Genomic DNA, 14,233 nt, shown 5'->3' with positions numbered 1-14,233 from the left:
GAACAAAGATCCAACTGCTTTGCACATGGCCAGATGTTCACCACACCACAACTCAAACCCAAAGGCAAGCTTTCCAACAAATACACATCCAAAGCACGCAGTTCCAAATATGCAACCATATACACTGCAGAAAACAAAGAGCATCCTTACGCCTGATGAGTGAACTGGTTTTATACTTTGAAATGAAATCAGATATACTTAGTCCTCTGAAATTAGAAGGTCTAGTGAGGCTTAAACTTGGGGGGATACAGAAACTTGCTGAGAATTTAATAAAAACTGTAAACCCTCACCCTAGAAAATGCATACACAAACATACAATCCTTTTTTAGACCATGTCTTCAGTAATAGAAGTTGAAAATATTAAACTTTCCTTGCTTTTGTCACGGAAGGAACTGTACACTTTCTAAGACACTATGTGTGTATGCATGTGCATATATATATATATAAAATAACTAGCTTGTATGTGACTTTAATGCTATAAATACTCACGGCCTTTCTGGTACTTTTAAAGCACAGCCGAAAACAGTTTGGAATGGAATTCCAAGTTGGTTCCCTCTGTCTCATAGATGCCTAATAAGTGGTTAGTTCTCTGAAACCACCAGTTCACACTCCTGTACAGCTGTTCCAAGCCAACTGGGATTCTAGGGAAGCAGCTGGACTGACCAAGGGCCTCACATGTGCCTAAATAACCAACCTATCTAAACCCACAGCCAATCCTCAGTCAACTCCATGGTCCCAGGGAGCCCTAACCTGTCGCTTCCATTTTATCACCACTCACTAGAAGGGCAGCCAACAACTGGAAACCTCTGCAATGAGTACAAACAAGCAGAAGCACTCTTAGGGCAGCATTTCCCTAACTGTATTTCTCAGAACACAAATCCCACATGACACCTACTTAAAAAAAAAAACCACATAAAAATAAATCAGGAAAATAGTGTATAAAATACAGGCCCTTCTTGGAGTCTGAAACCACCAACAGCATATGTAAGGTGCTGAGAAGCCTACAGTAACTTACCTTTGTCTAACCCAGCATTTCCCTATTTAGCCAAAGAACCCACTGTTCATATAATAACAATATATTCTGCCAAAATATATCTTGAAATGCTTCTCCAAAGAACTGAATTATAGTTTAAAACTATCTTACAATATCATTTCAAATTAATAATAATGAGGATATAAAGACTTATTTTCCTGCATTTTTTTAAAGGAACTACTTTGTTTTGCTCTGAATAGTCTTTTATCATAACATTCCACTCTCTGTTTACAAACATCCAACTCAAAGCTACCCTTTCTTCTATCATTGTTCAAGAATGTTCATTCTCATCAGTAATCACTGGCCTCCTCATCTGGAACAAATGATTTTTGCATGCTTTTTGATTCCGAGGATACCTCTCCACCTCAATCACAATAATTTTAAGTCTAGGGGAGGTAATCTGGGCTTCTAGCAAACATTATATCCCAACAAGAGTTTGGGGCTAAATAATTTTAAAAACCCTTAAAAAAAAAAAAAAGCAAAGCACTCCATCTTTACATCTCTATGAAAATCAACGTTTTGAAGATCTAATGAAACTTCAGTTAAACCTTTGAGACTAGGATTACTGACCTTTGGTTCATGTAATTAACAACGAATTTCTTAAAAATCTAGTAATTTCTTAGGAAATATGAAAACATTGAAAAGTAAATGTAAGTTCCACAGAGCTGAACAAGAAAAAAGGCAAAAGATAATTCTAAATGCCAACAACATATACAAAAGACCATCATTACAACCCAAATATATGTGGCTCTGCTCAGGATTTCAATTATATAAATAATTAAACCAAGACAAAGTCAATCACTAAATCCCTGTGAACTTAAAAAACAAAAAGCACACAGACACACTGCATTTTGTTCATCAAAGCATGATCCTAGTGTAGTTAGAGAACACTTGCAAAACAAAGAAGGATCACCACATAGAGACATGGAGGAGTTTTTTCCAAAATATTTTATCCTCATAAAAGGATACCATACCATAGGGAAAAAAAGATACAATTACAAACATAAAACCGTAGAATTTTTAATCTCCTAGGGAAAAGGGGTTCTTAGTTTTAGGGGTTCTTGTTTTTTCTTTGCTGATAAGGCAAAACAGATCTTTAGATTATCATTTGTTATAAACCTGAGTTTTTTTTCTTTAAACTCAAGAATGAAATAAATTAATTTATATTATGCATTTATTAATCTGGAACTGAATACTATGTTTAAAGCATTAAATTTTAAATCATAGTTTATCTAGATAATGATAAACTTATTGAATTTATTTTTAAAACCCTTTTATTTTGAAATAATTATAGACTCACAAAAAGAAGTTGCAAAAATAGTACACAGAGATCCTATGTAACCATCCCTCAGCTTCCTGTCTTTACATTTAAGCATTTATATTTTGGTTTCAGAGGGATACAATTTTTGACAGTTTATGAAAAAGTAAACAGTTTAAGAAAAATCTAATAACATGGTAAATGTCTATTCCTGGAAGAGGCTCTAAGAAAACATACTACTGACTTCAAATACCACTTTTATCACATGATACTACCTTTAAAAATTGGTTTTCTGAGATACTGTTACCAATTTCTGCCTCTTTTGATGTCTAGTTTTCTTCCATTTCTGCAGACTTCTGAAAATTGTAACTTAGCTCTGATTGAAATAAGCTTACCCATTCCTTTAAGTTAATATATCTAGCCACATTAAATGAACAGAAATTACAAATGGAAATCAAAATGCTTCAGATTTAACATAAAATCTCTAATCCTCTAACCCTCAAAAAATAAAACAAACATGTCTAGGTTGAAATTTAATTCGTTTGTCAGTGCCAACCTTTTAGGGGGAAAAACACTGTGTAGGAATGACTGTCCTTAAAGGTCTTTTACAGTTTCTTTGGTCTTAGGGCAATGGCCAGTCTTATGGATAACTGATGACAGTTTGTTGATGAAAGATCTTTATCTTATGGGAATTCTCTGACCAATTTTCTCATCCTATACTACCAAGAAACATAAACACAAACATAGTCCCTTTTATCATATTATCCTCCACCATCACTTCCAAAAGAAAGTGGCTCACAGTATTTTAAGACTGTGGACCATTTATCTCAGCGAACTCAAACTTTATCCAAAGCATATCCTGACAGGTTGCTCAAAAGCTCTCTGCCCAGTTATTCCTTTCCAAGAGCTTCCTATATGTGTGGCTGATCCCTGGAGTGGTTTGTGTTCAGTGATAGCTTCCTAGCATCTCATTAGCTTATACCAAAAACCTCAACTAAGTAACCCAGCATATAAATTCTCACTTATCTAAATCATATTTTGCATCTTAGGAAAGATAGTCTGGAAGCATCATGGCCTATATAGCATACAGCTAAAGGCAGTTCAAAGCAGGAATGACCAAAAGGAAATAAATCATATTTACAGTCGTCTTTCTACTAAAAAAGGATACTTGTTATTCTAGAATGATATTTTTTTATTAAACTTTCAACACACCAAACATTACAGTATGCTTACTGGCTGCATCTTTGTGTCGTAAGAATACGATATTACACATTCTTATAAAAATGTAAATACATTTTGCTTACTCATGGACAGTAGTAACCTTACTGACAGAAAACTTTACATAACCCAGTATTATCCTTTGACTTTGCCCATGGAGAAATCTGGAGTTAAATTTACCATTCAGTTTTAGAATCTGTTAGGGTTAATATAGTTCTTTCTCCTACAAATTTTTTATTTTTGCCAAAAACTAATTTTAATTGTCCTGTTTTACATATTTGACAATTGTAAGTCACTTCAAATACTTTTTGAAAGTTTTAGTAGAAATCATAATCGAAAATGACTAACCCTGACTGAAGCATAAGCAGATGATTAATGTGCTAACCACCCATCTCCAATAAACATCAATCCTAGAGGACAATAAAGTCCTATGGTCATGATTTCCAACACAGAATATTCAAACAGATTTCCGATTGCTGGACTCTAACAGAAGACTAACGCATAACACACACACACACACACACACACTCTCTCTCTCCCACCTGTTGCAGAAGTAATGTGAAACTCATTAGTTTCTTTCTCTCAATGCGTCCAAACAGATGAACAAGACTTTGAAGACTACCCTGTTTCTCATTAAAACTTTCAAGAAAAAATATTTACAATGACATAAAGACTTCTGTATAAATAGCTACCTAAATACAGAACAAATGGAGAGGATACAGGTCAAACACAGCTGAGTTCCACTCAGCTCAAATTAGACAAGTCTCTTGAGTCCAAAACTGTTTTCCTAACCTGGGGGTTTCTGCAGGATGTGACAAGATTTGCTGAGCACCATAGTAATCTTTTAAGACACTAATCAAAAACATGGTCCTATATTTTAAAAACCCCAGAAGTAGTTTTAGGACAGCAGAAGCACCTCAGCCACTAAAATAAGCAAGATTCTATTGTAAGTAAAATTACCCGCACAGGAAATCTTTGAACAGTTCAGCAACCAATAAATAGAAAATGTTCTTTAAAATCTGCTATTTCCGATTACTCCATTGAATCCTTCAACTGTAGTTAACTCTATGGAAAATAATTAGTTGTCATAAAGGTTTTGACTACATGATATGTTTCTTAGGAAGAACACTGGTCTGAGCCAAGCATGGTGAACCTGGACCAGGTGCACAGTAGGTACTTCTAGTTCTCTGGCAGTAAGCTCCTCCTGAGTAGTGTCTAACAACCGGGCAAGTGTCAGTTAGACTTTACAGCCTGGCATAATAACGATGCTAACACGTTCAGCTCTCCCGAAATCAACCCAAGAAAGAGATGACTAGAGTTAAAGATGTACTACGAATACACAGGTCTAAAGCTCCAATAAATTAAAACAGCCCTTGCTAACCTGTATTGAACACATGAGCAAATACTGTTATATTGAAGTGCATATAGTCAGACAAATATTATATGTAACCATCTTTAATATTTATATGTATGGTAATAACTCCCCCAAAGATTAGACTTATGAGAGCATAATTAAAAAACACATTCCTCATTGCTTTTTAAAGTTAAATACAGGCTTTTCTATTGAAGTAAATAGAATATTAGAATAATATATTTTTCCTAACATCTAAAATAGGCATCAGATTTCTAAACAGAAGAAAAAAAGGCTTCAGCCAAAGAGCCACATATTAGATATTTAGACTGGTATAAGGATACTAAATTAATAAATTAACTTGGATAAACTAACAGTGCACATTCAGAACAGAAGTGTAGCTTTGGGCCAGCAACATGTGAACCAAAGGCAAAAATCTGCCAAGGTTAAGGCAGGTTTTTTATTTACAGTACAACGTGTTTTCTTTTTTCCCCAAGTTCATTTAGCATTTACCTTGATGTTACTTAAAGTGCATTGCCAAGCTAAAACACGAGCTTCCTAACTAAAAAAAAATTGCTGTCATAGAAAGTTTCTTTTGTTTTAGAGTCTTCCTTATACCTATTCATGAATTTTCTTTTTGCCTTCACACACTTAGTGTAAGAGATTACTGCAACAATTATATGACTTTGGACACAAAGCACGAAGACTGTCAGGGTGACAGCCGTTGTGAGGAATTACTTTCTTCTTCTGCTGGAGTCAATTTAAGTGTTGGCAGTTTCCGAGGAGGAAGCTGAGGGCTTTGGCGAAGATTGTCATCCATCTGTGGAAAGTACAAAAGGTACATCTGACTTATGGCTATGGCATCACTTATATGGACTGTGGCCTCCCCATCCAAACTGTAGTCTAGAAGAGTACCGAACCTTATGTTTCTAGGACTGCTAGAGAAACCTTTTTCTTGCAAATAATCTCTCAAGAATTCTAAACATCATACCTAAATACTGGCTGACTCAGTATATGTATGAAAGCAATATGGCTCATCCTTGATGACTTCACAAAATTACAGTAATTCCGCATAATGAACAGTCTACTGAACTCAACCACAGCACAACTTGGTTTAAGAGATCTTCTAATATTAAGGTAAAAGCAGTATTTCTGTTACATTACTCTCCACAGTTTACAAAGTATGTTCTCATTTGATCTTCCCAACACAACTGTAAAGGAAAAACAAAAAAAAAAAGGCGGACACAATCATTCCCTACTTTACAGATTAGCAAAATGAAGCTCAGAAAGGTTACCAGATTTGCATTAGGTTGCAAAGCTAGCATCAGAGCTGAAATGTGAACACAGGTCTTTTTATTCTAACACTATTGTTCTTTCAACTATATCTCATTGCCTCAATAAAAATGACCTGTACTCCATTCAAAAAGATCACCTCTTTAAGGCTATGACTATTTAGACCAAGAGAAGCTAAGAAAAGATACAGAAAGAAGGGTAAATTCTTTAGACCTAATCCAGAGGCACTGCAAACACTGGATCAGTTCTAAGTCTGTTCCAGAGAAACAAATCAAGAACATATTTAGAAAATGTCCAAGAGTTTCAGACTTACCCTAAGGAGCACGTTAGCATCCCGGGAAACACTAGGACAGGGGTTACTTAGAACTGAGTCAGACCTTAGAAAACTACCTTTAACCAGGGTACCCCAAAACCAGAGTGCAAGGTCCTGGTGTTAAGCTGCTTCATAGAAGACTTGAAAGCAGCTGCCATCAATAACCCAAAACCAACAGAATATAGCATCTTATCACCTACTTGATAGGTAGGCTTTTTTAGAGTTTTGAATGTAAGCAGCCCAAAACTCTCTCTTATCTTCTCAAGATGCTTTTATAAAGTACAGGGGAAATGTTTCAGCAGAGGTACATAGGGTTCATAATAAAGGGAAAAGAATAAAAGATTAACTCTTAATTTTCCGAGGGAAAAAGTATTCCCAGTGAACTATCTGAATCAATTGTGATGTCTTTTTTTTCCTTGCAAGAACTAAGTTCCTCAAACATAACTCTTTCTTTTTTTTTAAGCTCTAGATTTCCTGTCTAAATGGTGAACGGTGGTAGCCAATAGAATTTGTTGTTCTAATGTCTTGTAGCAAACAGTGAACTGTACTGAAGAGCAGATGGGAAGTGGGGTGGAGAGAGGTGCTGATATAGGGTCAGGAAACTCTCATATATTGATGATGCCAAAATGGAACTGTACCAAGTGGTGACAGGGCCTCCTGGCTTCACTTTCTGCATATGTAGGTATTTCATGGTTCCCTTCACATGTCTAATGAATTTGCCACAGATAGAAATGGAAGCTATACTGGATAGTCTTCATCTAGCAGAAAAGTATCTAAAACAGTCTGAGTAATCTTTCCATTATCCACACTTAACTCCCAGTGTATTTCCTCTCATGAGATTTGCTGGGTTAGGCTATGAATTAAGACAAACTTGGCTTTCATTCAGCTTACCCAAACTTTAATAAGAGGTACATGCAATACCATAAAGAGAAGTAAAATGGTCATTCCAGAGAGTGGCTGTTATAAATGTGACTATCACCGCCAGTAGTAATGGATACATACTTTCATTCATGAGTTAGATGACTGACTAACTGCAAAGCCCATGCTGGAATCCAATTTCTAGGGTTCAAATTCCCTCTCTACCTCTTGCCAGCTGAAAGGCCTCGGGCAGGTGATGTTATAAGCTACTCTCGAAGCTTCAGTATCTCATCTGTAAAATGGGAATGACAAAGTACCTGCACACACAGAGCTGCTGTGAAGATTAAATGAGATAACTCATATAAAGCTCATATAACACAGTGCCTGTTACTCAATCCCCCAAATCCTCTAGCCAGTGTTATTAAGCCACAATGACCTATTAGTTTGTGAAAGAATAAAGCATTATGCATTTGCATAAGAAAGCAAATGCAAGTTTATCAAACATTTGAGGAAAAAATGCATAACTCCCTTGTATTTTTCCAATTAGAATCACCCTTGAAATTTCCATTGTTGGCTCCCTCCCCCACCCAATTCCTCAATATCTCTCTCAACAAATGCATACTCCCTACGTGGCAAAATATCCACACTGGCAAAAATTGCAGGCAACGTTTAGAACAGAGGATAGGAAGGAGGCAAAATAAAACCATTTACGTGGAAGAAAGAAAAAAAACACCATAGTGCTTTTAGCAAGAAAGGATAAGCACAGGTGCTTACAATCTCAAGAAACGTCAACCCTCAGAGACAGAAAGAAGCAGACAAGCAAGCAAGGAGTGTTTTCTTGTTTGTCTCTCTCTTTTTTTGAAGCCAGGCTTTGGGGTCTCCTAACTTGAAAAGTACTACTAATTGGGTGGTAAAAGTAAATCCAATACCATTATCAGATCTTTCCCCATAGCAATCAGGCCATTACTGGCTTCAAAACACTGTATTTCGTACAGCTTTAGTAAATGTATGTTTAAAAAGCTTTCTGAAAAAATAAACTTAAAGAAAAACTGAAAAGGTAAAGTTAATGCATAACCCAAAACACTATTAATTGCAGAAAGAAAAATACTAAACTACTATAAAATAACAATTGAAGTAAACTTGACCTTTTCAATCAAGTTGGATTCCTTATTTACAAGTTGTGTGAGTTTCTGCAGATTTGCATCTACCGTTTCTTGTCCAGCAGGAGAGATGCCTAAGAAGCCAGGACAGAAATCAGAAAGAGGAAATTCTGAAAGCCTTACAAGCTGTTTAGATTCAAAGAATATTGAGTCTATCCAACCCTCCTAAGTGCCCCATTGCCCACCACACCCTCCAAAAGAGGCAAAGTGAAAAACCATTCTGGGTTCAAAGGCAAACTTAAGAGCGAGAGTAATGCTCCAAAACCAAACCCTAAGCTAAAGGACTAAATTTGTCCTTAAGGAGACCCTGTTAGCCAAGCATTATGCAGATAGCCAAGGTCATTAGAGCACAACAGTCCTCATTTCCTTCTCAAATGTGACTTGTACCTTCCCCCCCATTTCACATAGGTCTTTAGTTACAACTATTTGAACAGCTTTCTAAGGCCCAAACAGTTACCCACAAAGCATCCGAAGTACTTGGAGGAACTTTAAAAAATACAGATTCCTGGGATCCATCCCTAAGGGATTCTAATTCAGTGAATCTGGTATAGGACCCAAGATTTTGTATTTGTTCTGTAGTCGGGTTTGCTAACCACTGCTCCCAAGTAACAAGGTTAAAAGTTACTCAGTTTCATGACCCCCAAACTAACTAACCCCTCCCTTGTTACATACAAGTGTATTATATACAAAACACACTATAACCCACTATGAAAAGTAAACTGTCCCTAAACCAATGATCCTTATGACTTCTATTTCTTAAAAGGACAATTCTGGCCAACTCTCCCCATACAAATTTTGTGTCCCAATCACTTAAGCACAAGGCCCAACACTCGAAGAATCAGAGCCTAAGTGACAGGTGCCCTCTGTTTACTACACCTCCAGTCTGATGTAATCAGTTTTGAAGTAGTGGAATCATGGGAGTGTACCTCACCAAAATCAATCTGCTGCTCATTTCTGTTCACACAGGAAAATGCTAGAAGCAACCTTTAAAGTAATTGCCCATTTGCATTAGGATAAATGCTATCTTTCGGCAGGGACACAATAAATACCTGTGGTTAACTTTTAGAAGAAAATGACCCACTTCAAAGGAGCAATATTTAAAGAACAAGAAGCAAGAACTGTATAAAATCCAGAACAGACAAACGGCAAATATATATTTCTCTATTTAAAGAAGAACTAACACATGGGAGTAAAAATAAGTTGGAAAAATGCAACTTTCTGAAGTTCTATAAACCAGCATTTAAAGACGATATACAAACTTCTTTAATAAGTAATGAATTTGGCTTATACATCCTTAGGAGAATATTCAAGTATTCTATGCAAACAAAGATTAGCTGAAGAGGAACCAGCTTACCTCCAAGACTAAGCCTAAAATAACTGTTTAGGATGTCATCACAAAAGCGACACAGGTTGGAGAGCTGTTTCAAATGTTCTTGTAACTGAACTTTAGGAAAGCGTACTTTATAAAGAGGTGCGAGAAAACCAAACACATAGGCATCCAAAGTAGAAGGCCTAAAAATAAATTAAGGATTTTTTAAAAGCACATAGAAAATATTAATTTGGGATTATGTTAAAAAAACACTTCTTCTCAAATACACTTGTCAATTCTGAAGTATACAATACAGTCTTTTAAAAGGTTTACTACCCATTCTGCCTTATAAAAATGATGCAGCTAGGGTTTTACTCAGTTGTAGCTTTTAAAAAACACTACCCATTTTATTTAGAAGAAAATTAAGTTGTAAATTAAAGATTCATTTTTACTCATAAGTGTTATATAGAGACTGGAGACATGGTGGGAATAGTCTTAGAAGTTTCAAATTCACATATGTAGCATATTAAGTCAATGTAAGATTACCGCAACAGAAAAAGTTTCCTATAGTAAAAATCCATTAAATATTTTTTTTAAGTGAAAAACTCATTGGGGATGGGGTGGGAGGACCAGGCAAGGGAACTTGCTTTAAATAACTGCTCACTGAATACATGCAAACAAAACATCAAAATGGTTTTTAAGGGAATGCACTCACGTATCTCCAAAGAAAAACTGAGATGTTCCCAGTCTGTTTGACAGAAGATTTAGGCACTCCTTGGCATCTCTGTATATCTAATAAGGATGAAATTACATCTCAAAGGTAGGAAAGATACTTGAGAACTCCTTTTCAGACTGGCATCTATAGATAAGTTCATCCCTGCTCCTTCTCTTGTCCCTCCTCTGGAGGGCCCTTGCTCTGAAGGTAATTCCAATCATACCTGAGCTTCCACATCTCGGAGGTGGTAGAGGGGAGGCTCTCCCCTGGTCAGGAGAATCCTATTCAGTGCTCCCTTAGACATTCTTCCAGGCAGGATCAAACTCAAGGGAAAAGGCATTCGTGAAGCAAACCATGGCTTTGTCACAGTAAAGTAATTGTCACTCTCAACCCAGAATGTGTGAAGCTGCAAAAGGAGGGAAAACACACTACAAAGATATTCTTTTACTAAAAGGAAGATCCTCAATCAATGTGAAAGTTTTTCATAAATATCTCTGAATGAAGCTGACCCCATACAAATTTTCCAGTTAGGATGACTCAAGGATAAATTAATGTTTTTAAATGTGTGAGTTTTGTTGACTGCTCTATCCCAAGCACCCAGAATAAGGCCTGGAACATAGTAGGTGCTCAATGAATGTTTGTTGAATGAATGAATTACAGTTGGCCCAACTCTATACGTGGACAAACTCCAATCTTTCACAGAGAATCTTTATTTCCAAGATGACATTAACTTTCACTTTGTTGTTTCATACACTAGTTGAACGTCTAACAGAATCAACCCAGTTCTGCAGTTACATGAAAGAATCAAGACTGATACATAAATGAAATTTCTTCTCTTAAGCCTTTTCCATTATTTTTCTTCTAAACCGACTAAGTACATTTTCAGTACGTCACTAAAATACTATAATATTCACCAATGCTCACCACTGCAGGAAGAAGCTTCTCTTCGAGGAGAGCAATGTAAGCTAGTGTATCTGCCCCTTGTTTTGCTGACAGTTCATAATCGGCATTATATTTCTATTAAAAAATAAAAAACCAAAAACCTCATAAGTCAAGAACATCCCAAAACAGTGAAGCTAAATAAATTAGGACTCCTATTCTTCCTCAAAAATGGCAAACATATTAAAAGGGGAAAAGAGAAATACAAATTCAGTGACAAATGCTGCTTAATGCAAATAAAGTTCTTAGCACAGCATCATGCACACGTTAAGGTCAATAAATGTTAGTTTTAGGTGTTTATTTATTATTAACTATTATTTCAATGATTGTTAATGACCTAGTTTAGTTTAGTGCATGACATGTAGTACAAACTTAATAGAGGCTATTATTATTCTTGTTAACAATAAGGAAAAAGTTCTAATTAGTAGCATTTTCCCCTTGAAAAGAGAAAACCTTCCAATTGAGAAAAGTTCTAAATTTTGTTGATATAGGACTTCTTTTTTTAAACTATTGGCAAAATCAATGATAACTTTTACATTTATGTAAACTGTTACAGTTTAAACATTTTAGATATATAAATCTTGGCATGTTCAGATATTTTGGATACATTATTTCATGAAACATTTAACTGCAACTATTAGTTTAAGTGCTTTTAAAAAATAAATAGTTGCTAGTTGATGGGAACTCAGACCTCACACCAAGCACAAAATGTGTAGCAATTATGGAACTAAATTTACAATCATATCAATAAGTATAATAGTGAAAATGGTTAAATTGAAACTACTTACACCTAAGCTTCAATAAAAACCAAGCAAAGTGCATGAAAATATAAATTGACTATAACTCACTATATGCCTTTTGAATCACAGTACAACTCATGATTTAGAGCAGTGACTCTCAAATCTATTCTTATATCAAGCCCTATGTATCTCCAAAAAAGAATTCGAAAAAAAATTTTTTTAATGCACTTTCTTTGGAAGCAACATGCAGGGATCAAGAATCTATTTCTCCAGAAGGAACCCACCTGTTTTCTTAAAAAGTTTAGTATTTTTGCCGGCTGAGAAACAATACTGTCTTCAGTTGTCAAAACTGGTACATCTCCTGTAATCACAACACAGTTTACATATAAGGAAGCATTTCGATTTCCTCTGAAGAGACTCCAATACCCTAAAAACTATGCCAGTCACATTTGGAGAAAAAAAAAATGAGTAACTCATCTTAGGTTTTTGCAATTTCACACACACACAAAAAGTTTTGGAGAGCATTTTCATTTCTCATAATTTCCACTGATTTGGCTTCTCCTTTGAAGTATTACTCAAAATGATCAAAACATAAGCAACACACAGCTAAGGTCGTGGTAAGAACTAAAACCCCAAGGTACTCCATGGCTACAAGCCCCCTAGCTTTAAATAAGAGGGGGGAGGGTGCTTACAGAGGGCAGAAATGGGTGTTTAAAAGTTTACACTGTACCTCTTGAACCTCTCCAGGTGTTATCTATGACATTGACTTTCAGGGGCGCACCAGAAAACTTGGCGTAAGCCTGAAAGAGAGTTTGCAATAAAACATTTTAGACTGAATACGTAATGCAAATCTGCAGAGCAGCTTTACTTCAAAGCCGGGTCCCCAGAAGGCAGAAACGCCTGACTCGGGGGCTGCGTCCCTCCCGCTACTTCTAGCCGGGGTTGCGCGCTACCAAGATTTCGAGGACTTTTTTCCCCCCAAACATTTGAGGGATGCAGAGCGGGGAGCGCGCGCCTACTGCTTTGGGCTTTCATTCCACTGCACAGACGGCTTTGCAAGGCTGAGAAAACTCGGAGCCAAGCGGAGAATCCATGACTTCTCCTCCAGGATTCGGCGGGGCCACAGGCTAGGCTGTAACTCGTTGGACGGGAGGGAGCCCCGGGCGGTGCAGCGAACAGCGACCCGGCCGGCCGGGCCCGAGCGCGGCGGGAACCAACCCCAGCCGCCGGGACCCGGACCAGCCAGCCTCGCGTCTCTGGCCCCGCCCCTTTTTTCCCGCGCCCTGGCCCGCGAGGCGGCCTCACCATCACCACCAGGGACTCGCTGTGCACCGACGGGAGCCCCCAGCCGCCTCCCCAGCACCTGAGCTCCAAGGGCGCCGCCATCTTGCCGGGGCCGACCTTTGCTATCCCGGAAGTACTTTTACTGCTTACTTTCCGCCACGTGGAAACGCGGGGGCGGGGCGCGAGGGAAGGAAGGGTACTCTGGGGAGTGGGAGAGGTGCAAGGCGGGAAGGGCCACTGAAGGAGTTAACAACACGCTTAGCCATCAGTTTGGCCTGGGGTTTAAGAGTCCTGGGCAATGTCAGACAACCCGCCAGTAATTCCTCAAGTACTTATTGGATGCCATGTGTACCAAGCACTTTGACTATTACTACCCTGGGCCTAAATAACCCATTTGTAAACCAGGCATGACAAGTTTATTCACAAGATTGTTGTGTTTAAAATTATGACATAGAGGTAAAGAACTTGGCATATAGTAGGCACTCTGTAATTGGTTGACCCCTTTTCCCCATATATTTGGCTTCTGCTTCTTGCCACTGTCAATCTCAATTAGTCACCTTCATATTTGCTTGTTACACTCTTCCTAAAAGTAACAAGTTTCCTGAAGTTTGTCAAGTGAATTGTGCCGTTCTTCAGTCTGGAATATTGTTCTTCCCTGGCACTGCTCCCTCAGAAATGAGCTTAACTGTCACCTCCCTGGGACAATTTTCCAAAGTTAGGAACTTCTGGGTTCCTGTAGCATCTTGTACATACTTGAATTGT

The 14,233-nt window shown here is 37.4% G+C and overlaps 1 protein-coding gene across 2 annotated transcripts; it reads right to left on the bottom strand.

Annotated features, from left to right (window-relative positions):
* Positions 1-1,959: 1,959 nt before the first annotated feature.
* On the bottom strand, positions 1,960-13,606 carry MTX3 (metaxin 3). 2 transcript variants are annotated; one of them, XM_082836985.1, is made up of 9 exons: positions 13,493-13,606; positions 12,918-12,987; positions 12,472-12,548; positions 11,433-11,525; positions 10,732-10,914; positions 10,509-10,585; positions 9,839-9,996; positions 8,470-8,558; positions 1,960-5,680 (listed from the first exon to the last, which is right to left on the bottom strand). In XM_082836985.1, exons 1-9 carry the CDS (start codon positions 13,571-13,573, stop codon positions 5,570-5,572), a joined length of 939 nt encoding a protein of 312 aa, XP_082693111.1. In that variant the 5' UTR covers positions 13,574-13,606; the 3' UTR covers positions 1,960-5,569. The 2 variants fall into 2 exon arrangements, with proteins under 2 accessions (XP_082693111.1, XP_082693110.1); XM_082836984.1 differs by lacking the exon at positions 8,470-8,558 and having other exon boundaries at positions 5,589-5,680.
* Between the last annotated feature and the right edge of the window lie 627 nt (positions 13,607-14,233).

Source organism: Leucopleurus acutus (genome assembly GCF_964270905.1).
Source record: "Leucopleurus acutus genome assembly, chromosome: 3".
Taxonomy (NCBI): domain Eukaryota; kingdom Metazoa; phylum Chordata; class Mammalia; order Artiodactyla; family Delphinidae; genus Leucopleurus; species Leucopleurus acutus.
The sequence above is the reverse complement of the archived record's forward strand: the minus strand, read 5'-3'. Positions and strand labels throughout refer to the sequence as shown.